At 37.2% G+C, this 25384-nt stretch overlaps 2 protein-coding genes across 13 annotated transcripts in view; both read left to right on the forward strand.

Moving 5' to 3' along the window:
* The window catches only part of KLHL5 (kelch like family member 5), a 60483-nt gene extending 55485 nt beyond the window's left edge, over positions 1-4998 (forward strand). For 6 of the 7 annotated variants that reach the window (XM_075499933.1, XM_075499934.1, XM_075499935.1 and 3 more), the window contains 2 exons: positions 1107-1278; positions 3334-4997. In XM_075499933.1, coding sequence (XP_075356048.1) covers positions 1107-1278; positions 3334-3390 — 229 coding nt within the window. In that variant the 3' untranslated portion in view covers positions 3391-4997. Of the gene's footprint in view, positions 1-1106; positions 1279-3333 lie in introns of all 7 variants that reach the window. The other variant, XM_075499939.1, reaches the window with a different exon arrangement.
* Positions 4999-5291: 293 nt separating this feature from the next.
* The window catches only part of WDR19 (WD repeat domain 19), a 49284-nt gene continuing 29191 nt past the window's right edge, over positions 5292-25384 (forward strand). Inside the window, exons 1-16 of one of the 6 annotated variants that reach the window (XM_075499941.1) lie at positions 5292-5348; positions 6836-6927; positions 7012-7077; positions 9950-10075; positions 12881-12996; positions 13566-13681; positions 14963-15043; positions 17318-17430; positions 18711-18884; positions 20104-20174; positions 20914-21086; positions 21185-21299; positions 22032-22138; positions 22552-22674; positions 24038-24187; positions 24733-24880. In XM_075499941.1, coding sequence (XP_075356056.1) covers positions 5343-5348; positions 6836-6927; positions 7012-7077; positions 9950-10075; positions 12881-12996; positions 13566-13681; positions 14963-15043; positions 17318-17430; positions 18711-18884; positions 20104-20174; positions 20914-21086; positions 21185-21299; positions 22032-22138; positions 22552-22674; positions 24038-24187; positions 24733-24880 — 1777 coding nt within the window. In that variant the 5' untranslated portion in view covers positions 5292-5342. Of the gene's footprint in view, positions 5349-5944; positions 5971-6835; positions 6928-7011; positions 7078-9388; positions 9502-9927; positions 10076-12880; positions 12997-13548; positions 13682-14962; positions 15044-17317; positions 17431-18710; positions 18885-20103; positions 20175-20913; positions 21087-21184; positions 21300-22031; positions 22139-22551; positions 22675-24037; positions 24188-24732; positions 24881-25384 lie in introns of those variants that run through there. The other 5 variants (XM_075499942.1, XM_075499943.1, XM_075499940.1 and 2 more) reach the window with 5 other exon arrangements.

A 25384-nucleotide genomic window follows, 5' to 3' on the forward strand; every position in this document is an offset into this window, starting at 1 on the left:
TGCAATAAAAGTAACTTTTCCCAGATAAATACATCGGTTTATAAATTAATTATAAAATAACTTAAATTGAAAAGTAAATTCTGTATGTAGCTCACTAATCACCCTCTTTCACTACATTATACTTCTATTTATAGCATGTGCTTCAGGCAGTATTTTCATATTATGATTATGCTTGCATGCATTTCCGTAGTACTTTTACTAGAGAACTGCAGATCAAATTGTTAGAGCTCACTATATCTATGCTCTTCATGCAAACAAATTAAGACTAGTATCTTCCAAACTTGCTTTTAGCAAGTGTGATCTTAGGATGGTCTTTTAGCCAAATAATTTATTTTCTTTGTATAATTCTTTAGAGCCCTTCAGAGCTCTGTGATTACATCAGTTCTGCTGTAAGCATCTGTAATCTTTAACATTGTCTCTTTCAGTCAAGTTAAAATATGTTCCTTGACATAAGAATAGCATGAACTCTCCTGTGTAGTTCTCAGTTTGACTTGTAAAGAATGTTGTTATTCTAGAATCACATTTAATGTTTTTCATTAAGCCACCTGTCTTTTACTGTGCTGATGCTTCTGATGATATGGAGCTATGATTAAAGAAGTGCTGTAAATTGTCTTAAGGGTTTTGCATTTCCCCCAGAATTTTCTCAAACTGTTTTGGGGGTTTTTTTTGAAAATGGTAATCTTTCATGGCAAGTAACTCTCTTTAGTACCACACTCAACTTTAACAGCCTGTGCCTTGACATGTAGTAGTTATCACTTAAGATGAGCACTTGCTCTACTACAGTGTAGCAGCAGAACTGTTTCTGGAGTGGTACATTTAGACATACAATAAGAAATGTAGTAAGAGCAGCTGTATGTATGTGTGTGTATTACTATATGGAAAGCAGCACAAAGTAGATAAGTAGCTAGTACTGACTGTGTTACCAGAAGACTAAATAAACATTTTCAAAGAGAGTATTTGGTGAAAAAGTCCTTTGAAATTAACACCCAAATCTGTGCTGTCCTAATAATACCTGTTTTCTACTACCTTGAAATCATCAATTCTGGTATGTTTTTTCTATTGAATTTTGGCAATAGTTTTAGAGCATAACATAAATTATCTTTTAGGTATGATCCAAAAACAGACATGTGGACTGCTGTGGCCTCTATGAGCATTAGCAGAGATGCAGTGGGAGTATGTCTTCTTGGTGACAAGTTGTATGCTGTTGGAGGACATGATGGTCAAACATACCTTAATACAGTGGAGTCTTATGATCCCCAGACAAATGAATGGACACAGGTATAGTTTCTGATCAGACCATACACTGCTATTTATGTTGTTATTTCAAGTGTTCCTCTTTTTACAAGGAGAATTCAAATACTCCTTCTATAAGAAGCACTTTCTTACTAGTCTGTTGTAAGTCTCTCTTTTTTTTTTCTTTGTCTACCATCTCGAGATGATTCATCTTGAACAGACAGTTGTTAACTTATAATAAACTGCCCTTCTTTCGTTGGCAAGAGTTATAGCTATTTTCTTTGACAATTTCAACTACTGTAAATAAAATGTATTGACATGTTCCCCAAACTGTCATAAAGGGTTCTGCTTACATGACTTCCTATTCTGAAGATAAATGATAAATGTAAATTAGTTTTAGCTCTAATGTGTCTGTCAGCAAGTTTATAAATTTCTTCAAGGTTTTGGTCATCTTTTCATAAATAATCCTGTTCTGATGTGAATGCTCTGTACGGTGTGTGCAACTTTCAGGAAGCCTTTTCCCACTTCTCTTCACCCAGCTCAAAAAAAACCCCAAAACAAAATGAACCAAAATAAACCCCAAAGCAAAGAAAAAAACACCCCCCACCCCCCCCCTTCAATTCATGATCAGAAACCATTACTGTCAATTCAAAGCTTGGTTACTTTTACTTTTTTATAGCTCCAGGAATGTGCCTCTCTGTGGGAAGGTACAGCACAGAATCTATGGGAGACAAAGGCCCTTCTGGAGTCCAGTTGTAGGCCAGGATAAATGTCCGTCGTCATCTAGAATAGCATTAGACACCAGTATTTAGGCAGTTGAATTCTGACCTCCTGAATATCTATTTCAGTAATAGCCCCAAATTGCTAATTCAAAAAGAGAACTAAACTGCTCTCTATCACAATCTTTGTAACACAGAAAACTGAGCTGTCCATTTCCCCCCACTTCATACTGCTGCAAGATCTTAAAACATAAGTCATCTAGGAGGCTCATCAGAGCTTGGGGCTTTCAGTGGCAGTACTGGTGATGATAACCCATGGTATTATTTGTCCTGCTAAAGAAAAAAAAAGTGTACCAGAAGAGAGAAACAGTGCTTCTCACTGTTGCATCTAAATGAATCTCACATGATGTCTAGGTGGTGACCGTCTGTATGTACTTTTGTATCCTTAGCCTTGACCCTCTAAATCTCACTGAATCCTGTGATCCCAGTATATAGGACAGTTTTGAACCCTTCCTAGAGGGATTTGGAAGTGTCTGCGTACCTTCCTTCTCTCTTGTTATGTCAGCAGTCTGCCACTGCTTCATCCACACACAACTCAGAGGGTAGTGGAATTTTCTCAATTGAAGTTTGTCAGAGCCCCACACAACTCAGGATAAGTCTGTTGTTCTGGGGGAAAAAAAGAAATGGGGGAGTTGGCATAAACACCCTTTTTTGTCTCCAGGATACTCTCTGTAGCAGTTAGTGTGCTATTCACACATACTCTAATACTGTGAAGTTTAAAAGGGGAAGCTAAGGTGAGTGTTAAAAACTACCTTCTTCTTCCCAAGTCCAGCAGAATCTCAGCAGAAAAGGGTCTTGCCAGAAGTAAGGTCTTGCCAGTTTACAAAAAAAGAATAGAGACTGGGAAATTATTCTGATTTCAAGAACTCTTAACGGGATTTTATCAAATATTCAAGTAAAAAGGAGAGATTGCCCCTGTCATGTTTGGCATTTTCTGTTTGAGAGAAAAACGCGTCATTTTGCCAACCATTACTCAGTTGTCAGACTGTCTAGCTCGAGTGTCCAGTTTGTACCATAACAAAGGATTCTTTTTTCCTGTAATACCAAGTAATTGAAATTATCAGTAAGAATTGTTTCATATTCTTGGGGTTTGCTGTTGCTTTCAAAGTGCTTCACTCCAGTTTTTAGCCAAGTTTTGGACCAATTTGCTATTTTTTTTTTAAGTCATGTTAGCAGCGTAGGTGATATTGCGACTCTGCTGCAGCTGTACAACTATTAGTAAAAGCATTAACTAAACGCTATCAGTTTTAGGGGGAAAAAGTACTTAAAGCTGACTGCATTTATCTTGGATTTTTTTTGTTTGTTTGTTTTTTGCTTACAGGTTGCACCACTGTGCTTAGGAAGAGCTGGAGCATGTGTTGTGACTGTAAAACTGTAAATTATTTTCTCTATGAAGGTGACATTCTCCTCCATAGACTCAGATGATGTCTTTTTTCCTCAAGCAAACTACCAGTGCACCAATAAACATAAGGTGCAGGATATCTACCACGGTGAAGTGTCTGGTCTCAAGCTAACATGCACACGTTGTTCTTATGGACCAATATTAAGCACTTTTTAAAAAATCATCTTTGTTACCCATATGTTACAAGAATTCTATTTGTAAGAAAATCAGATGCAACCAGCCAGTTGCCAGCAGAGGACTTCTGCTTAGGAAGTGCTAAGAAATGAGTGAACTCATTAGTGAACTCGCTATAATAATCAAATGTTACAGATCCAGGGCCTTGATCCCCCAAACATGCAGAGGAGTGATGCTATAAATGGATATACTTCCACTGATATGATTGAGTCTATCTCTGGGTGAAACAAGTTGTAGGATTGGACCCCATATATTTAATTTGCCTATAATAAACATGTTTGGATGTAGGTATCTGAGCTATTACAATGCAGGCTGACAAACCAATGCAAACCATTGTAAATGGCAGGTGTAATTCCTGCCTTGGAAATGAAGTTGTGTATTTGGTGAATCTTTTGCACTTTTATCATCATTCCTAGTTTAGCAAACTTTTTATTTAACCAAAGCCTTATTTTAAGTATTGTCTTATTATGCTAACAGAAATCTGCTATTTAATAACTTCTGCCAGAGATTTTTGACATCCAGTGTACTTTTTGGATTTTCAAAGTTTTTACATGAGATGCAGAACATCATACCATTTCTCTACTTTGGTTCTTATATTTACTTGCTATTTTTAAGGAAAAATCTATAAGCATGAGTTATTGGAAGAATTCTGAAGTGTGGTTAAAAGTTAACCCATTTGTTTAATATTTGCACTTTGGAATTTTTGAAGCATTCCATTACATCTAGACTAACTACATTTTTACATGAGGCTTTGCACTAATTTGAAAAGTATAATTTTATAAGATGAAATGAAACAATTGTCTATCTTTCCAGTAAGGTTACTTCAAAATGTAAAGGGCCTAATCCTGCAAGATGCTTAACAGCCACCATTTAAGCATGTTCAGCATCTTACAGGAAAGTTATGTGTGCCTCACAGGATTATATTGAATTAGTTACCTTATTTAACAGTTATCTACTTTTTTTCAGATACTTTATAATTTGCCTTTCTTGTGACCTATCCTGTTACACAAATTGCTTTGAACGGTCTGAAGTCTTTTTGTATTTGCTTTTCTGTGCCTTGTTCCTTATGTTTTCAGAACAGTAGGTAATATGTGCGTGTTTGTAATGGAAAATGGGAAGACGTGAGCTCATTGAATGTTTTTCAGAAGTTTGAAGTGTCCTATACCCAAAGTCTTTGTACATTTGTAATTTTAAATGTGTTAATGCTCTCAGCGAACTATTTATTGTTTTAAAAGAAATTACTAAGCAGTGAAACTTTGTGCTAAAACCTGCACTGTTTGCAATTGAATACAGCTAAACTTATATGCAGTGTTGTTGGGTTAGCGCCTTTTTTTCTCCAGCTTACATTCCTTTTGTGTACCTGTATCCGCGACTTAACGGCTCTCATTAAGAAATGTTATTTTTACTGCTCCTCTTGTCGGAACTTCTGGTTTTAGCAAAACTATCCTTTCCTGTCAGTACTGCAACTACTCCGCTCTGCTGGAGACCACGGCCCACGCACACCTCCCGCCCAGCCTCGCCCCTCCGCCGGCGGAGGGAGGGGCCTGTTGCGGCCTGGCGCCTCGGGCGCGCCTCCCCATTGGGTGCGGGGCGGGGCCCCGCCCCCCAGCGGTGATGGCTCTGGCCTTCCTCCGCCTTCTCCGTCTCCGGGGTGACAGCGACGCCGTGGGCGGGCGGGGTCTGGCTCGCGGAGCGGCCGGGGAGGGGGGGCGGCGCATGCGCAGGGGGGCGCTGCGCAGCGAGTGGTGGGCGCGATGAAGGTGAGTCTCTTCGGCCGCCGTACGCGCGGGCGGGGGGGCCGGCGGGGAGCCTCGGCCCCGGGGCGGCGGCGGGGTCGAAGGCGGTCGGTCGGGGACGTGGTTCCCGCTGCGCGCTGCACGATCCGGGTTGTGGGCGTCGAGCGGGGCCCGCCGCGGGCGGGCGGTGCTTGCGGCCTGGGGAGCGGAGGGGGGGCGCGGCGGGATCCGCCCGCTCGTGCCGGCCTCCAGCCAAGCGGCAGCCTGACCGCCGCGGACAGGGCTTCCTCAGGGCAGTCAGGGCAGCCAAGGCCGCTCCCACCGCCCGCCCTGCCCCGGGAACGGGCCGGGGGAGGCTCAGGCTCCGGCCAGGCTGGTTCTTCCCGCGACAGTTGCCTGAGCCGCCGCTCCGCCCGAAGCCGTTACCGGCGGCCGTCGGGTCTCCTTCCTGCTCTGTCACGTCTCCTGCCGCCGTGTCGCCGTGCCTTAATGCTGGCCCTGGCAGCGGAGAGGGGTCCGAGAAACCGTCCTCGGGCAACGGTTAAATGATTGGGCTAAAAGGAAAGTTTCCTACTCAAACCATTACTGTACAGCGAGAGTATGAACAGCTGGAGCTTGCCTGCACTCCCTAATGATTTTCTTTATGGTTGGTTTATTACAGATCTTATTAAATTTTTTTCAAAATCAAACATAATTGTTAGATGTTCTTTGTGCTTGTGGCATGTGGTGCTCATACTTTTACACTTTTTGTGAGTGAAATGCAAATTCAATGTGAAGAATGCCACAGTTTACGTTCACCCAGGAGAAGGAATGGGGCACCTTTGGCAAAGACTTGAGTAAGCCTGCCAGGTATTTGGTGGACACTAGATGTTGGTGTTACATCTGACGATGTAGGAGGGAAAAAGTCATGATATCAAGCTGTGAAACAAAGTCGTGGGCTTTATCTTACACCCAAGTTACAGAAAAGTCTGTGCAGGTAGTGGGCAAGGGAAAGGAATTAGAGACATTTTCTAGTTGGAAGTCAGAATTTCTTTTTACAGTTGAGTAGCTTTGAGGTCTTAGCTTTTAAGACACAACTACTCAGGACAAAATAGTTACATGTCTTTAAAAGTGTAGGTGTTGAGCCTTTTGTGTTTTACACAGGAAGGATGCTTTCTGGTCCCAGACTTTTCCATGAAATTTAGAGAACTAAGTGTTCTGGTCTTTGGACATGAAGGGGAGAGTCTCATGCCATTTTTTTATTTCAGTAACTCTGTAAGAGAAAAAATAGTTGTGATAGAGTCACAGTAGTTATTAATGCAGACACCCAGCACCAGAAACTTCAATTTTTCCAGCAAAAACCAAAAGATTTTTCTGTGGAATTTTTGTACTTTGGTGCATTAGAATCACCCAGAAGGTGGGGGTTTTTCCCTCCACAGTACTCACAGTTGCTAACTTGTTAGGAAGTTGTTTGTTGTTATACGCTTATGATGTTAAGATATGTAATTTCCCCACTTTTTTTTGTCTCCCAGCAAGTATTCTGTCTATTAGAAAAAGCTTGGTCTGGTTCCCCTGTGCAGTTTGCTTGGCAGAAAACCTTGGGAAATTTCCTTGCTGTAACAGGGTAAGATTACAAATATTTATTGCATTTGTTCATAGAAATCACTGATGAAGAAAGGGAATTATTCCATATGTTAATCTTTTTTAGAGGTGATCGTGCTGTGAAAATTTTTGATCGTCATGGTCAGAAGAGAAATGAAATCAGTTTACCAGGGTAGGTACTAAGATGGGTTTAGATTATTTTCTTTGTTTTTTTCTTTTAAAATGCTTCTCTCCTGGTGAGGTGCTTATACAATGTGAGAACTTCGTAGGAAGAGATACTATCTCTAGTAGACATACCTGGAAAAGAAGACAAACTGCTGAGCATGTATGGAATCTGAGACCATAAAAGCTAAACTCATAGTAAGCTGTCAAGGATAGTCAGAAAAATATATTCTCCTAACCAAAGCACTCCGTATTAGTAATAAACTCAATCTACTTCATTACAATGTTAGAAAAAGATCTATCATATTAAGAAAGAAGGTAACGAGGTTGTATACAATATATCCACATCATGCTGATTGTGACTGCATTCTTGTTGCTGTCAGTTTTCTAGTAATTTGTTATCATAGCCTTACTGAGGAAAGATAATCCTTTTGGTTTAGTGCTTTTGCTTATGTCACTGGCATAATGTATATATTGGCATTTTTACTTTTGATCGAGAGTGTACTTCTGAAGTGAATCTCACTGCTTTTCCTTCTTACCACACTTTGGTTCACATCAGAGAGTGGTGTTGGAGTGCACGAACTGGATTCCCTTCAGACAAAATGTAAAAAGTGGTGTACTTTGGAAGAAGCAGTCTAACTGCTAAAAGGCAATCAGTCCATAGGAATAGGCTAGCTATGGCCCAGAGGAAACCTCTCTAGGTGCAAACACCGTGACATCAGGTCGTCACACCATTTTGCTCTATAAATCTACTTTTATTGGGCACCATTACTACCTGATGTAGCAATAGTTTCATTTGTGTACTCCTCATTTCTTTTTAGTATTTTACCTGCTCTTAGCTTAAGTATTCATGCAAATTCCTGATTTTTTATTTTATTTCTAACAACCTGATTCATTTTGATTAAGGTAGAGTCCTTAGTCGAGGCAAAACTCCCACTAAGGCTTTAAATCTGAAGCCTCTCATCTAGAAGTCTAACTTGCATTTCTAGAATGTTGCTTACATATCCCTGTATCATTGGTAGATATGAGCCAGAATCACTTAGCTCCCCAAGAACTCTCTAGAAATCCAGTTTTTGTGGTTCATGGTAGTTGCTGCCTTGCACCAAAACAAGAGATGCAGTTCTCATTGTCTTTACCAGACTTGCTTGTATCTTACTGACCATCGCACTTTGCTGTCTTGTTTCAAAATCCTGTTCTGGTTAGGTGCCATTCATAATGTGGGCTGGCTATCTCAGTGTCATTTGCTTGGTAGTATCCACGGCCCAGCCCATTCTGCGCTGTATTTTGCACAATGTAGGATAAATGCTCATTCTTTCCAGCAAACTGCCAAAAGTGAGGAAAGCTGTGTGGAATCAGTGGTGAACTCTGAGAAGAGCTTGTGTTGGACTGGGGATCCTCTGTTATCATGTGGGTTGGTGAGGGTGGTGTGAAGGAGAGTCTGCCTTACTGATGGACACTGATAGCACTATCTTATTGATGGACAGATGTGACCCTTTCCTTCAGGGAAACATGTAACATCTAAACCAATTTTAAAATTATGTTATGTTCTCATGGCAAGGCAAAGAGGAGAAAAAACTTGTATAACCACCACATATCCTAAAGACTTGTCGAAATAATTAACACCTGCTTATGGTAGTTTGAATAGTACTGAGTTTTTGAGGCCCGCCAGCAAGTCTTCTACCTAGGTTAGGTAGTTCTTTTGAATTCTTATTTCCAACCTTTTGCTGTGATTGAAGAATAAATTCTAATTATTACTATTAGAAGAAAATTCAAGTTTTGTGATACACAGTTTAAACAGAAACAAGTGTGCTTGTATGGAGGTTCTCCCTCTCAGGCCAAACTTTGCTGCTTTATTTGTTGGTTAACTGTTAACCAACTGCAGTTGTTAACTGCTAGAGCTCTCCTTGCATAAGAACAGAGTTCAGAGTGTCAAATATTCTCTGCTATAATAATTGATGTTATAAGCATCTTCTTACCATTATGTTGATAGAATTTGTTTTGTTTACTACTTTTCAATCTGTGTTTTTCCCTATTTTTTTCTTTTTGTCCTTGTTATTCCTGCTTTGATGTTCTGATTGTCTGTTAAGTATTCAGGGGTATGCTTAGGGACTAAGCCATACTTATTCTCTAGAATAAACTGCTAAGGTTCTAAAAAGAAAGATAGGAGAAACTGGAACTGAAGGCTTACTGAATTAGTTTACAGCAATGTATGTTTCAGTAGGACAGTTTTGAAATTGCTTACATTAGGAGTTTTCATTTGAGTAGTAAATGGAGTGAAATTCTTCAGAGAGATACCTTTTTAACCTGAAACTATCAAATTACTTATCTAGAAAGAGAAGAGTGCTGTCAGATGGCATAGATTCTTAGTCTGCAGTATATGGTGCTTTAAATATGTGTTGTAAACAACACTTTCCAATTCACTGGAGACTTGTGGGTAAGTCTCCTGTCCTCTTCATTCTGGGAACTATTTGCAAGTAGAGGTTTTCCTGCTTCTGCATAGGTTTCTTGCCCAAGTTCGTTATGCTTGTTGAACTATGAGAAAAATAATCCCAACACTGAATAGCCTCTAACAAAATAGAAGCTTACAGGGGGTTTTCACTGTCTCTTGAAAATCAAAGTGGCAGTATTTCAAGTACTGGAATGTAGGTAGCAGTCTCTTTTTTATGACCTTCCTTTCAGCCTCTGTCATTTCGATGAGATTTGAATAAGGGTGTGGTTGCTATAAAAGTACACTTTACAGGTAAATCTGCAATCTGTCATGGGTTTGCTTGGGAAGGAAAAGGAAGGACAGGGACTTCAACTGAATAATTCTGGTGGTTTCTGTACACTCACAAACATATTTTACCATTATTAATGAAAGTGTTCTGTTTTTTTTTCTTCAGTAACTGTGTTACTATGGACTGGGATAAGGATGGAGATACTTTAGCAATAATCACAGACAAATCTAGTGCCATATTTCTGTGGGATGCGAACACAAACAAAACAAGCCAAGTAGACAGTGGCATGAGGTAAGAAAGGTTTTTTTTTTTTCAAGTGTGTATTTGAAGACTGGGACCACTGTGGCTTGTTGATGTAGAGCATGTATTGCAAAGATCATCTTTTTATTGGAGTCCTCGTAGCACATATACTGTTAGATTAATATGCTACAGTTTGTTCCTAAATTCTTTTTGGTATGATTTGCTGGTTTTGAAGTGTTTGTTGTGGGTGGGGGTTTTGGGGTTGGTAAGGGTTTTGTTTCTTTTTTAATTGTCAACAGTGCCAAAGTCCCCAGGGAGCTTATCTTCAATGTTTCCACTTTGTGGTAGCAACAAGGATGGGTGAATTTTTTGTCTGTCTATCTGCACTGGCTACACTTTCTCCAAAGTATTTCACACAAGTAAAAGGGAGCTTAAAAGTAAGGGAGGTGATTTTAGTGGTACTAGGATTTTTTCCCCTTAGATTTGTAAGGGGACTACAATGCTATTCACAAAGCAGACTGGTTTAGGATGGGAGGAGATATCTAAGGCAACCCTACTCTAAGGTTCAAATCCCTGCCTTTCCGAATTTGGCCACAGACTTAAAACTCTCCTGAGGCCTACATAACAATCAAGCATTGGGTTAACAAATAAGCTTGGTTTAACAATTAAACTTTTAGCTTCTTTGAATCTATTCCACTGAACTATTGCACTTTACATAAACATTCTGTCTGTAGCAAAGGGAGTGGAAATGAATCTGTCCCATGTTTGTTAGGGCACTCACCTGAGCAGAGAAACAGCTAATTTTGTATACTGCTGCTTGAGTTGAGACAAACACTCCTTCTGATTTAACCCTTCATTTCTAAATTTCCTTTGTGTACGCTTTTGGGGATTTTTTGGTGTTTTGTTTTTTTTTTTAAGTAGTCAAGATACCAAAATTGGAGTGTTTTATCCATTAAATAGAAAAAATTCAGTTCAGCTGGAAAAATTAGGGGGTGGGGGTTATGCTGGTTTCTATGAGGGTGGTTTTTTTCCAGATTTAGGTTGAAAATTCCATTTCTGGAATATGGAAATATTCCATATTTCCATTAACATGTATACTTGTGCTTCGTAAAATTCATTTGGAATATTGGATATTTGATTGTGGGATATTTCCATATGTTACAGCCTGGTATCCTATATGTGTACATTGAAACTAAACTTAAACTGTACTGAAACAAAAAAAAAATTCTATACTATTTATTCCAATCCTCAAAAAGTAAACTAATTGCCATGTTGCAGAAAATACACAGTGATTATAAAATATACAGTGATTATAAAATACACAGTGAAATACCTATACATGATCTAAAGAAGTTATGTTTTGAAGATTGTCGGTAGAAAGTTGTCACGTTAGAAAACAGTTTCAAAACAAGCAAATGATTGTACATACAAATGAGAAATTTAAAGTGATTACTTCTTCCTACTGTCTAATTAATTATATGTAGCATTATATAGGCATCTTGTTTAGGTATTTGTGGATTATTCAGTTATTTCTTAGTCATTACATTTTTGTCATTATTTATTAGTTGTTATATATTATCAACAACATGCCTTTTTAGCACAGATGTTATAATGATTATTGTTTATAAGCTTATTTTCTGGTGGAATACATCAACTTTTGCATTAATTTTTTTTTTTTGTAAAGTTTTCACAGGTAGGGGGTTGGGTTTTTTTGATAGGTCAGTTTTAAACTATAGCTATTTATATAATCAAAGCAATTTATGAAGATTTATCTACACATTATATTGTGTGAAGGAATAGACCATAGTGTACCTCCTTTTCATGTGTGAACAAATATTTTGGGGGAAAAGTAACTTCCCAGTATGCAAGCAAAAAAGACCATAGAAGGTACTTAGCAGAATGGAGTATGTGGTTGTTGCAGTTCCTTCATGATCTTTCTCTCTACTATCTGAGGTAAATTGCTTACTGGAGGCAGTCTCAGCAGAACAGTGTATATCAATTTAAGTGCCTAATCCTTCTTTTGTCACAGTGTTATTCTTAAGCAGAATGAGCTCTAAGACATAAAAATGGTGTGATAGTCAGGCTTTTGTGGTATCCTTCTCTTTTTGAAATTAGAAAAGCACAAACAAAACCCCTCACATACAACCGAAATATATATTGGAGGTCATTTCATGTGTCAATTAATATCTGAAATTTGTTTCAAATTTGTATTGCACATTTACAGTAAAATTTAAAAAGATGGGAGAGGCATTGATGGAAATAACTGCACTAATTAGAAAATGCTGATCAAAATTGTTTTGCTTAAGAGGCTTTTTTTTTTTTTAATGCAATGTATAATATTTATCTGTGTACCCTTAAATATACACCAAAATAGGCCTTGCTGTATCTGAAACATCAAGTTAAAATGGCTCTTTCTAACTTTCTTATTACATTGACTAGAACTAGACCTATTCACTTGGAGTTGGCTGAATTCATAGGATTATTGAAGTACAAAAAAACAATGCAGAAAGTGACTGGAAAATTTCAGGTACCTTCATGGTATCTTTGAGTGTTTTTTAAAGCTGTGTGTTTGGCCAAATTACCCATTATTCCATCCCAGACTGTTGATGTTTACAGACAGATTTCTCTTTGTACAAGTCTTATTACATTACCTCATACAACTTTTTATTACTTTGACTATTTCGTGCACACTTAAATAATTCTGATACTTGTTGTAGATAACATTTGCTTAATTTAAAAATTCTGCTTGATCTGTGTGATTTCATAGAACTTCAAAACAAATATGCAAAATGTTTTTATATGTAAGCATGTGAAAGGAATCTCTGCTATACAAAGTAAAATTTTTCTTTATTTTAGGGATGCAATGTCTTTCTTATTATGGTCTCGAGTTGGAACTTTACTTGCTGTTGGAACAACAAAGGGAAACTTACTTATATATAACCGTCAGACTTCTCGCAAGATTCCTGTTCTTGGTATGCATTGGTTTGAAACTAAGCTTGCACATGTGAAAGTGGAATTTTGCTAATATACTTAGATTCCTTTTTAGTTCCATATATGAACATGCAAGTCAAAAATGTGCTCATACTCAGCTTGCACCTTCTGTTTTGTGGTACTTACAAGAGTTTTTTTTATAGTATAGTAAGTTAAAAATATATATACACATACCTGATAGTGCCTCATGGGAAACTTGTGTTATTTTTCTTGCAAATGATTTGTGTGGTTGTTCTTGTTGCTAAGTTACTTTTTTCTTACCTGCCTAAGAGTACCTCTGGGCAGAAAGGTTGATATAGCACAGTCCCCAGAAATTTGATGCAAAGAAATGGAAGAACAGGGGCTGTGCAAGTGCCTATAAGGTCAAAAGACTTCCATCTGGAAGTAGAATATTTTAAAATAAAAAAGACTCTTGAATTTGTACTTGCTCTGATAAGTTGTTTCATGTGCTGACAACCTGTGCTTGAGTGGCCAAAGAGAGCATATTTCCATCCCAGATTTTTTTTGTGGTTGTGTTCATTTGTGTTGTATAGGTTTCTTTCTTTTTCAGGTAAGCACACTAAGCGGATTACTTGTGGTTGTTGGAGTACTGAAAACCTTCTGGCTCTAGGCGGTGAAGACAAAATGATTACTATAAGCAATCAGGAAGGGGATACTATAAGACAGGTAGTATTTATAACCCCCATTTGATTTTAAGGCATAAATTAATACTCCTGGTTCCTGGGAAAGCTGGGACCTATGGGAGCTTATGCCTTTTCTGTCCCACTGCATCCAAGGACAAAGAGCCTTTGGGAAACCTCATGTAGGATGAGGGCATATCTAAACATCTGAGCCTCTGTGTTATGCAACATGATTTATGATATTAGGGTCTCTGCAATTCTGCTGTGGTCCTGCCTAAACATGCTTCTCTCATCCTTGATCCTGATCTGTATCTGTTACAACAGGATCCTATGAGTGCAGTCTTAGGTTGACATCCCCAGTAGCAGCACAGGACAGCTCTCACATGACTGTTTATAAGGTCTTTAGGAAGTACTTTTAATGTTGGTTTTGCTTTAGATTGGGTAAACAAAGATCTTGCCTCTGATGTGCAAGGGTTACTCCTAGGCTGGACCTCCCTTGCTTTGTAGAGAGGCTGATTCCAGTGCTTCCTCCAAGTACACTCCGATTCTCTACTCAAGCGTTCTGTTTGTTTACATACACCACAGTCCTTCCGAGCAATGACAATTGCTGCATAATGGGCAAATTAATATAATTCACTTTTTTAACTTTAATGAACTCACGAGATTTTCAAAGACAAATTTTTCATAGTTCATTCCATATGCTTCCATCTTTATGTCTGAAGATCACAATTGGAGAAGAATACCCTAATAAGTTTATTAGGGTATGTCTGTGCTTTAAACTAGCTGGCTTAGGTAGTAGAAGCAGTATAGCTGAGACAGCAGAGACCTAAGCAAGGCTTGCTTATGAGGTTTTGTAATCTCATATTGACTACAAAAGCAACTAGATTGCTCTCACTACCTAAACCAGAACAGGTATGTCCATATTAAAATGCTTTGTAAATATTTAACCTGTATGCCTTATTCTTGGTCTTCCTTCTTTGAATTTGCATTGGAGTGACCTTGTTTGTACTGCTTCAGTTAGTACTGCCTGTATAATATCATCTTGCAAGTCATCTTCCTCATCTGGATCTTTCCTTCTCTATTTGGATTTGTATTTCTGTTTCCTAGATATTTTTTCAGTATATTCCATTATAACATGTTGTTATAATCCAAACTGAGGTCATGTTTTCTCCAACTTTTTTCTTAGTTTTGGTACTAAATGCAATAGCAACTCTATCTATCTATCCCTAACACTAAAATGTACAGGGCAGGAATAATGCAATTATTTATCATCAGTATTTGCTAAACATTAACTGTTGATTTCTCACTCTGAACTTCTTTCTTGCAGACCTCAGTGAGCTCAGATCCCAGTGATATGCAGTTCTCAGTTATGAAGACTGATGAAAGAATATCAACCAGGGAAAGCACAGTAAGAAGTCAATACAAAATACTGCAAAAAGTGTTAATCTGATGTTTCAAGGTTTCTGCTGGCAACCAGTATGGGCCAGGAAGCCATTTGTTCCTCCTTGACTTAAAATTTGGTGTTGAAGATTTTTTTTTTTCTTTCCCAAAACTTTCCTTTAAAGTAAAGGCATACCCCTTCTTCATTAAGGATGTGTTCATGAAAAGTGCAGTGGTTAGCAATATGACAGGGAAGTTTTGCAGTGGTAGTTAACGTAATAGATGGAGATGTGTGCAGGGACTTAAATACATACAATATAAATATAGAACAGTATATGCAATGTGGCAAATGGAAATGGAGCAGGGTTGTCAAAATTGCAGAGATGCTGCCTTTCAGAGGGCAGATTTTCAGCTGTCAGTTTTGGGAACAGATGACTGCTCTCTAGGTTTTCATCTTATGCAAACCTCAGCATCAATGAGATTAAAAGCCCTGGTGTCAGTCTTCTGGTGTGAGCATTATCCTGTCACTGTCTAAATGGCTACAGTTTCATTGTCTTCATCGTCTTTCTTGAATGAATCAAAGTCCATCAGGTCGGTCGATGGTGAAGTACAGAAAAATGGAGTAATGATAACTCTTAGCAGTGCATATTATTAAATGATCAGCAATGAAATACCAAGACAAGGCGTAGAAAATCCATGGATAGAAAGGTGATATGGTGTTGGAATTTGTCCAGATCTATACACTTATACAAGATAATTAAATTCTCACAGTCAGATTTAATCTGTGCAGTGTAGGTGTCAAGAAAGAATTTTTCTCCATGTTTACACTGACAAGGACCTGTAGATGTGTTTTGCCTCTGCATGGAGTGAAATGTTTTCTGCTTCCTAGGGAAATTTAATTAACAGATATTTTGAAAATGCAGGAACTGAGAACTTCAGCCTTGATTTCTTCTGCTGCTTCTTGGGGCATGCAATAGCCTAGGCTTTGCAGGTTTTTTATTACAGCTCTCAAGTTTGCTGTAAAATGTTAGGGAACATTCTGTAATTCTGTAGTTCTTGGTGTTTGTGCTTGGATGGTCTGTCAGCAACTCTAAACCACATAGCATTTATTGTCTAGGTTTCTGTTGGGGGCGGGGGGGGGGGCTTTGGCTTGATAACGATCACTTCCAGGCTGTTAGTTATGACATCAGAAAAAAACCCCCTGCAAGTTGGATCAAAGTAAGTAGTACTAGAGTTAACATCTTGCCCTGCAACATAAAATAATTCCTGTAATTTCTTAGAAGAGTTTAAGAAATAGTATTTCTTAAATAATTCATCGTTTAGCTGCAATGGAATTATAAGCAAACTGTTTTAAAAGGCAGAAAACATACTTTTTATATTTGGGGTAACTTTAGGAATTATAGGTCAGAATTTGAGTTTGTAATTCTGGATTAATGGATTTTTACGTCAACATATGCCTTTTTTTCTCAGTTTGAAAGTACCAGCTTTGTATTTCATTCTTCTAGCTCTTATTTTAGGAATAAAGCATTGTCTCCTTTTTAGACAAGGAGAGCTGGAACAGAAGTTAATGTAAAGTAAAGTTGTAACTAGCCCTTCAAAGTATCTTTGTCAAAGAATATGATGAAACAAGCTGCTTCTCCTTGCTTTTTCTAAAATGAGTGTTTTACTCTTGCCTGAGAGTAACACACACTCTAGTAACAAAAATAATCTTTAAAAAAACCCCAAAGTTCAACCTGTCTTACACTATGAAGTCCAACATCTCTATGGGATTCATCAAATAAAATGCACTCACCTAGACTGATACCAAACTGTAAATATTGCATGTTGAATACACACTGAACAGGCTGTTTCTTTTGGAATTGTCTTTCTATCTTTGAAATCTCAGCAAGTTACTTGAGATAGCAGTGTTGTGATAGTCTTCCCATCAACCTCCCAGATAAAAATTCTGTGGATCAAAAAACACATCGTAGTTCAAGTGAGAGTAGTCCAACAGGATGACTCCATGTGGCCTGCTGTCTTTTCCTCTGAGGAAATGGAGCTGACTTAATGCTTCTGTGGGGAAAAGTCTTGAATTTGAGATGTGTGTTCTGCTGGGCTTGCATTTAGATCTGTGAACCACTGGCTCACAAGGGGAATATCCTGAAAATCTCTTCCACTGTTGATAAAGATGCAGAATTCAGATCCGTGGTATTCTTAAGGATTATTGAAAGTCCTAAATCTCATCTTTTAGTGAAGATGTAGGGCCTTATTTTAAAGTGATGCCATTCTTATCAAGTTAATTTTTCTTTTCATTCATTGGCAGGTGAGTGTAGTGGTCGGCAAGAAGACTCTCTTTCTTTTTAATTTGAATGATCCTGATAACCCGATTGATCTGAAATTCCAGCAGCCTTATGGCAGTATTGTAACCTACAGATGGTGAGCAGAACTTTCTTAAAGAAGCATTCTAGTATTAACAACCTGAAGATTTTCCCAGTGGTTCTGATAAATGCTGGAAATGAAATAATATATCCCTTGCTTACGCTGGCTTTTTCTTGGATGTATTGTAGCCTTTTTAATAATTCTTTTCCAAACACAAAGAAGTCTACATTTTGTAATTGTTTTACTTGACAATTCAATGGCTATAAAAGCAGTATTTTCAAATATAATCACTGTTGGTATGCTCAGCTTTAGAACACTCATACTGTTGCGGTCCTGACAGTAGATTAAACTGAGGGTTTTATAGGTTGTTTTCTGTTTGGATGAGTAACTGATGAAAGAGCTAGGGGAGGAGTTGTATCCTTCAGCTAGTTTGTTGGTTTACAAAGTTGTGGAAAGTTCTTGTAGCCTCCCTGCTATGCAATCTAATTGGTAATGTTCCTTTGAAGAAATCGCAAGCTAGAGGTTTCAACTCTGTACCCAAAAAGTAGCTGTACTGCTTCTGTATCTTTGAATCATGACACCGTGCCTTTTAATGCCTGGTCAGTCAACATGGAATTGACATTTATCCCTTTACACTATAACTGTGTAAGAAACCCTGTAGCTATATGCTGCTTAATTTACGGCCACAGGTCTAACAAGGCATACCTGGGCTGTTTCCCTTGCAATGATTTTTTTGCAACTAAGCTGATGAGATATTGTTTGGATTCATCCTTACGTGCTGTAACTATTTCTGCCTTAACCTTATTATTTCTACTTGAGACTATGAAAAGTAAACAGATTACCTGTTCACAAATATGAATTGTAGCTTTGGTACTTCCACCGTGTTTGCAGTAGTATGCCCTAAGGGCACAGTGACTGGCACTATTATTTTTAGCATAGCTTTGATGCGACCAAGTCAGCCAGAACCTTGAAATGGAAGTTTCCATCTTCCGCCATGCTTATTCCAATGACAATACCAGCGGTCTTTCTCCTGGCATCACTGCCATGTATGCAGCTTGTTGAAGTAAAGTGGCACTATAGAATGTAGAAGAGAGAATAAAGACGACTTATGAGTTAACTCTGGGCACACACATGGTTTTGTCCTTTAAGAATCTTCGGTTGTTTTTCCCTTAATCTATTTTATACTATATTGTTCTACATTATATATATAAATTCCCATAATTTGATTATTTTTCCCATTAAAGGGAGGCATTGACAGTTACCCCAGTAGTCTGAAAGAAAATGCATTTTGCATATTGCATAAATGGATCTCTTAATGGTTGTTTTTTTTGTAACAGGTATGGTGATGGCTACATTATGATTGGTTTCTCACGAGGGTATTTTGTAGTCATTTCTACACACATTCGTGAGATAGGTCAAGAAATCTTTCAAGCTCATAATCATAAGGATAATCTAAGTAGCATTGCTATATCACAGTCATTAAACAAAGCTGCATCATGTGGAGACAATTGGTAAGTGGTAGTTTTATACATAAAGAATGGAATTCCTCTCACATAACTGTAGCTGTTAGGCATTAAAGCTAGGCTCCCTAAGGCTTCAAGGCTCCCTAAGAAGTCAGTGCAGAGAAGGTGAGATGAATTGCTCTGTGGAACTGCCTCTCTGCCTAAAGTTAGGAGAAGCTAATTTTGACCCAAATCTCTGCAATTGTAATTAACTTTATTGTAATTAATTGTAAAAATAAAAAAAATTAAACTTTAGTGTGGATTATTCTTTTTTTTTCTTTCTTTTTCTGTTACTCGGCTACAAAAATGTCCGAATTTCTTTACTATGATTTATTGATTGGACGTAAACATCTGCTTAGCAATAGGAGAACAATTCATTTAAAGCTGTACTGAGTATGCTGATATCCTGATATCCTCCTCCCTGGTGTTTGGTCTTACCTGCAATCTAGACAAAAGTATAAATGTGTAAGCAGTTAAGGAAAAAAATAGTTAAAGAGACTGGAGTTTTTCCAAAATATGTTGTGCATATGGTAGAATATCTCCTTTAGCTCCTCATCTGCTACTCCCTGATTCTGTGATATCTGAATTCTTCAGCAAAAAGGAAGCTGAGTGATGGTAGGAGTCAGACCATTCTGTCTGTCCTCAGTTCTGTGTATGACCTTAACAGACTGCTTGCACATCAAGAGTGCTATAACTATGAGCAAAACATGGTGCAACTTCAAGCACTTCAGCTATTGTACAATTATTATTATTATTTTATTATTACAAGTGTTATTTCTTTAAGGGGTTCTTAGCATATTTTGAGTAACATGACAGCATAAGTAAACTCTCAGTCTGTCCCTTTTTATGTGAAGCAGGATTGAAAGCTAGCTTTTTGCGTCTGTGTTTCAAGCAGTGTTTGTCCATCAGGAATGTGTTTTTAACCTAACCTGTATTGTAACAGGTCAAAAGGGAATAATAGTGTGTGTTTCCCACCCCTGAGTTCTTTTGAATTGGTTTTGTGCCTTTTCCTCAAATTTTAACTCTCTGAGCAAATCTTTTTGTACAGTGATGGTGATACACTATTTAGAGTGGTGGATAACGAGTGTGTGCTGCTTTTTAGGAAATGGAAGACATTTTGCATTTGCGCTCTATTTTTTGCTTCATTAGGCTGTCTGGGTTGGGTTTCTTCCAGTTCATGATGACTGAAATTTATATTAGTGAGAATGACTGTTTATTTTTGTTTTAGCATTAAAATCCATGATCTGTCAGACCTGAGAGAAATGTATGCCATAATAAACTTGGATGATGAAAACAAAGGTATGATAACAGTCTCCATGAGGGTAGAAATTTTTACAAATTAAGTAAACCAGAATTTTGATGGTGACTCTGTTTACATGAGTGAAGGTACTGTTGTTGGAAAAACTGTGTAAATATAGAATTTGTCATAAATTCCTTCTTTCCCAACTTGTATTTATTAGGTGACCCATAGCAAAATGGGAACATATTTTATTTTATCTGTTCAAAGTATAGAGAAGTACAGCTCTCACAATATTTGATCAGGTTTGGTTTTTTGAATCTGTAATACAGTATATTCAGATTACTAAAATAATATACTTAGCTGGTTTCTGCTTCTTTCCCTGTTTTTTTTGGTGGGTATTTTTGTGCTTTTCAGCACCTCTTGTACTGACATTTGATACTTAATCTGTTCTCATCCTGATATACAGGATTTGTGCCTGTGGCTTGAACATTGTTACAAGACTATGCTCTTGGGTAATGAGTTACCATCGTTATCTCCTCTTCTAGTCTCTGTAAATGCTTCAGTTATTGTCAAGTCTTCACTCTTAGGAAAATGCTAAATTAGTAAATTATGGGTTTGGTTTGAGTGATTCCAGTTAATCTTGGAATTATATTAATAGGTTATGTTTGAGTATATTAGTACATATATTCCTAGGTATGATTTCCTACCATTTTCACATTTTAAAGCAAAATAATTGTTTCTTGGTTTCAGTAGTTAAAGAAAGGAATTTTTTTTTGCAAAAACTTGTGAATTTTTTAGGTGTAGGTCAGCTGGCTTGGACAGATGATGGACAGTTGTTGGCAGTATCTACACGAAGAGGATCCCTCCATGTTTTCTTGACAAAGCTTCCAATCCTTGGAGATGCTTGCAGTACACGGATTGCATACCTCACTTCTCTTCTTGAAGTTACTGTAGCCAATCATGTGGAGAAAGTATGATAACCTCTTCCTTTTAAACTTCATTTAGATATAAGTAAAGTAAGTATTAATAGTGGATGAAAAATGTTTTATTTTGTTTTGTTTTCTTACAGGAGCTGCCAGTCGCAGTCTCTGTTGAAGTAGAGCCCAGTTTTGTTGCTATTGGTGTTTATCATTTGGCTGTAGGAATGAACAATCGGGCTTGGTTTTATGCACTGGGAGAGAATAGTAAGCATAAATTTAGTTCTCTTAAAACTACTGCATCATCATCTTATTTTATTCGGTATTTGTGTTCAGCAGTTCTGGACATTCCACATTTTACAATAACAACTTGAATTGCCATATGGTCCTGTTAGGACCGGATAATGATCTTCACAAACTGAAGCAGTTATGACAAGGCATTGTAAATAACAGAAATAAAACTTCAGGTTCAAGGTGTGGGTAATTAAATGTAGAATGTTTCTTTTTTTGTTTTTTTTCAGATTACGTTGTTAACCAATGAAGGACTTTGAGGTTTTTGAGACATTATTTGACCGTATCTTTTAATACTAAGTTTGGCAAAGTACCTAGGGACTATATGATCAGAGGGTTTAAATTCTCAGTTTGGTAGATGTTCGTGTGGTTTGCGTGGGGTAAGGTAGAATTGGTTATGCTATGTCCAAATTTGAGACAGTGGATTTAAAGCTTTCATGTCTCCAAACATCACCTTTTTTGACTAATAATAAATTAATCAAAACTGTAAGAATACTAGTCAGAGTTGCATAGGAAAAGAGTTTCTCTTGTACTTTCTAACCAGTTCTCTGACTGCTAAGAAGAAAGTCTCTTTACATGTGACTTGTCCCCTCTCTGCTTAGTTGTGAGTTTTTCACATCTGGTTACTCAGTTGCAAATTTAGATGATGATAAGTGAAGACCTATACAAAATGAAAATATTTTTACCTTTTCTGTTTGAATTCTTTAGATGTAAAAAAGCTTAAAGATGTGGAGTACCTGGGGACAGTAGCAAGTATGCACCTTAATTCCGATTATGCCGCTGCTCTCTTTGAGGGTAAAGTCCAGTTGCATATGGTAAGAGCTCTGGCAATTTGGAGTGCTGAACTATTGAGTTGATCTAAGCTGAACATGTTATTGTAATTTTAAAAATGACAGAAAATGGAGCAATCTTCGGTTAGTGGAGATAATTTAAAATTCTTTAGAATTTTTTTGCTGGCTAATTAAAATACAAAGCTGAGTTCCTGTAGACTTTAGAAATACAACCTAGTCTAGAACAGGTGAAGAAAAAGTGTTTTCTTGTGAACTATTTAACAAGTTTTATTTTAAAAGTCTCTGTGGGAATGTGACAGAAGCAGTTGTTGGGTTTTTAAGGGATGCACACGTAAGTTTGTTTTCATCTCATTTCCTTATAGTTTGATACAGGCAAAACTATGATACCTCATTGTTAACAGTGGAGTTTTTCAGTTCATTTTATTCTTTATATTTAGATTGAAAGTGAAGGTTTGGATGCTCAGGAAGAACGAGAAACTCGACTCTTCCCAGCAGATGATGATAAATACCGAATTTTGTGCCATGCTTTAACTAGTGACTTCCTCATATATGGTACAGATGTGAGTATTACTTCTGGTTTTAGAGATCTTTTTAGATGGAATATATTTCTATCAGAACTATTTGGATTATTACACATACTTTTAGCAAAAAAATTGTGCTTCTGAGAAGTTTACAGTGGATTATTTTCTATGCAAGAACTTTCTGCAAATACAGTCAAAATTGCATCCAACTTCCTTTACTGTTGCATTTATGAGAGATGCATTGGCAGGAAGGTTAAGTTTTGCTTTTACTAGTGTTTGTTGCAAAACACTGATTTTAATAGCAGAATTTAATTCTGTTGCATTAGTGAGAGGGTTGGCAATCAAACTCTCTTCCAGATATAAGAAAAAACATAGCACATGCTGTGCAAATTTGTTGATTTAGGTGGTGATGTGATAGATGTGGCCAAAAAGGTAAACAAGGTAAACTGAGGTAAACAAGTATGATAGCATAAATGGAAGTATTGACTTAATATTGAAGCCTTTGCCAAAGAGAGGTTTTTTTAGGTGTTTCAACAAAGATAGCAATTAGGAGGGCACTGAAGAAGGCTGTGAACATGCTTACGGATTTTTCCAGAGATTTTCCTATGCATGAGGGGTAGTTTCTTTCCTTTTAGTATTTTCTAGCACTGGGAATACAGGGCACATTTGGCATTATAGTATCATGCTCTTTGTGACACAGACTGATATATTGACCTTCCAGAGGAAAGGCAGAATCACTATCTCGGATCTTATCACTGGTTTAATAATCTGAGTGGTTTTGCAGCAATTAAGGGCTTTTCCACCTCCTCAGTACCTAAACTGATACCAATAAATTTGAAGTACTAAATTTGCAACTGATCAATTTGATGTGTGCAAATTTTACAATTGACTTCAAAAGCTACCTTTTACTTTCAGCATTGTTCTTTGTGCGACACTGATTGAAATATAGCATTAATCACAAATCAGTTTGATTGCTTTTCTCCCCTGAATTAGGTACCTCTGTTCTTAAGAATGTGTGATTCTTCCCTGGAGGAAAATTTTTCAGCTTTGTTTGAAGATTAAGCTTCTCTCAACAACAAGGCAGGCATTTCTCCTGTTTAGAGAACTGCACAGTAAATACAGCTTTTCTCCACAAAGCAAGAGTGAGATAAAGAACAAAAACAACAGAAAACCCCTCAAACCTCCAACTGCTTTCCCCACTCCCCAAAAAGCCTCAAGTTTTCCTGTTCTGCCCAAAACCAGCTGTGAATGAAGAAGGAAGCTAAAAAAACACCTGGAAGTATTTTTCTTTATACACTCTTTGTGCTCAGCACTCTTAAGATGGGAGAAACTGCAACCAAGTTAATTATCTACTTGCCACTTACTGATGTCATTATTAGCTTTTTCTGTTATTTCTCATTAGACTGGAGTTATTCATTATTTCTACATTGAAGACTGGCAATATGTGAATGAATATCGGCATCCTGTCAGTGTGAGAAAAATTTTTCCAGATCCCAATGGAACCAGATTGGCTTTCATAGACGACAAAAGTGATGGCTTTGTCTATTGTCCAGTAAGTTAGTGTGTGATACCCATATAATTATATTTACAAGCAGGCTCTTCAACTATATAGTGTTTTTAATAGAGAATGAAGAAGCTTTTGTCACTCCAACATGTGTATGCTGGTAGAAGAAAGTGCCAAGGAGGCTTAAAGATAACTTAATTGTAATTTAAGGAAATAAAATCTGTCATATGAGATCAGGACAATTTCATTAGACTAAATTCCTGATCAGTAATTTTCAGAAATGTATGTGTTTGTGTATTCAAATACAGATATTTTAGCCCATTAACAAGCACTGCCAGTTTCACTGCCTGTCCCCATACCTTTTTTCTAAGAAAAGTAAATAACATTCATATAATGTGCATTTTCTCCATTTATTTCCCTTCTGAATTAAACTATTATGTTATTCAGAGTCACTGCTTATAAGAAAACTTTTTCTTAATACAATTTTCATATTTCTGCACTATTTATATTCTTTTTTTAATCATAACTGGGATGAATATTTCATTTGTCTCCTTAGTCACTTGCCAGTAATTTTACTTTTGCATTATTTGTAGGTAAATGACAGATTATATGAGATTCCAAACTTCTCACCAACTATTAAAGGAATCCTGTGGGAAAACTGGCCAATGGATAAAGGTGTTTTTGTTGCTTTTGATGATGATAAAGCGTACACTTATGTTTTTCATAAGGATGCCATTCAAGGTACTGTAAATGCTTTTAAAAACTTATTCACTGTTTTAGTTAATAAAGTAAAGCATGTTCTGAGTCTTCATTTGTCTTAAACATTTTCATAACTGCATATAAAAATAAATAGTACTACGGAAGTTTTGAAGTGCAAGTGATGAATAGAAAACTAGTTGTTTTGTAGGTTTCTCTGTAAAGCTCCAACAAGGCATTTTGGTCTTAACTCCCTAAGTTTCTTGCTATTATAATCTTTCATCTGAAATTTACACATTGTGCTTCAATTGTCTTTTGAAATGCTCGTGAGAAAATCTTGGGATCAGGGTGACAGAAGTTGTGTTCGCTTACACTGTTAACCAAAATTGTAATCATAGCAATTTCTGTATTTGTAACAGAGAAACATTAAGAAATTTACCTACAAACATTTGGAAAATGACCTTACTAGTTTAGAACATTTAAGTTATGTATATTTACTTTACTGAAAAATATGTGCTGTAGAGTAGATGGTGACTACCAGAATTAGAG

The sequence above is a fragment of the Mycteria americana genome, chromosome 4 (genome assembly GCF_035582795.1).
Source record: "Mycteria americana isolate JAX WOST 10 ecotype Jacksonville Zoo and Gardens chromosome 4, USCA_MyAme_1.0, whole genome shotgun sequence".
Lineage (NCBI taxonomy): Eukaryota > Metazoa > Chordata > Aves > Ciconiiformes > Ciconiidae > Mycteria > Mycteria americana.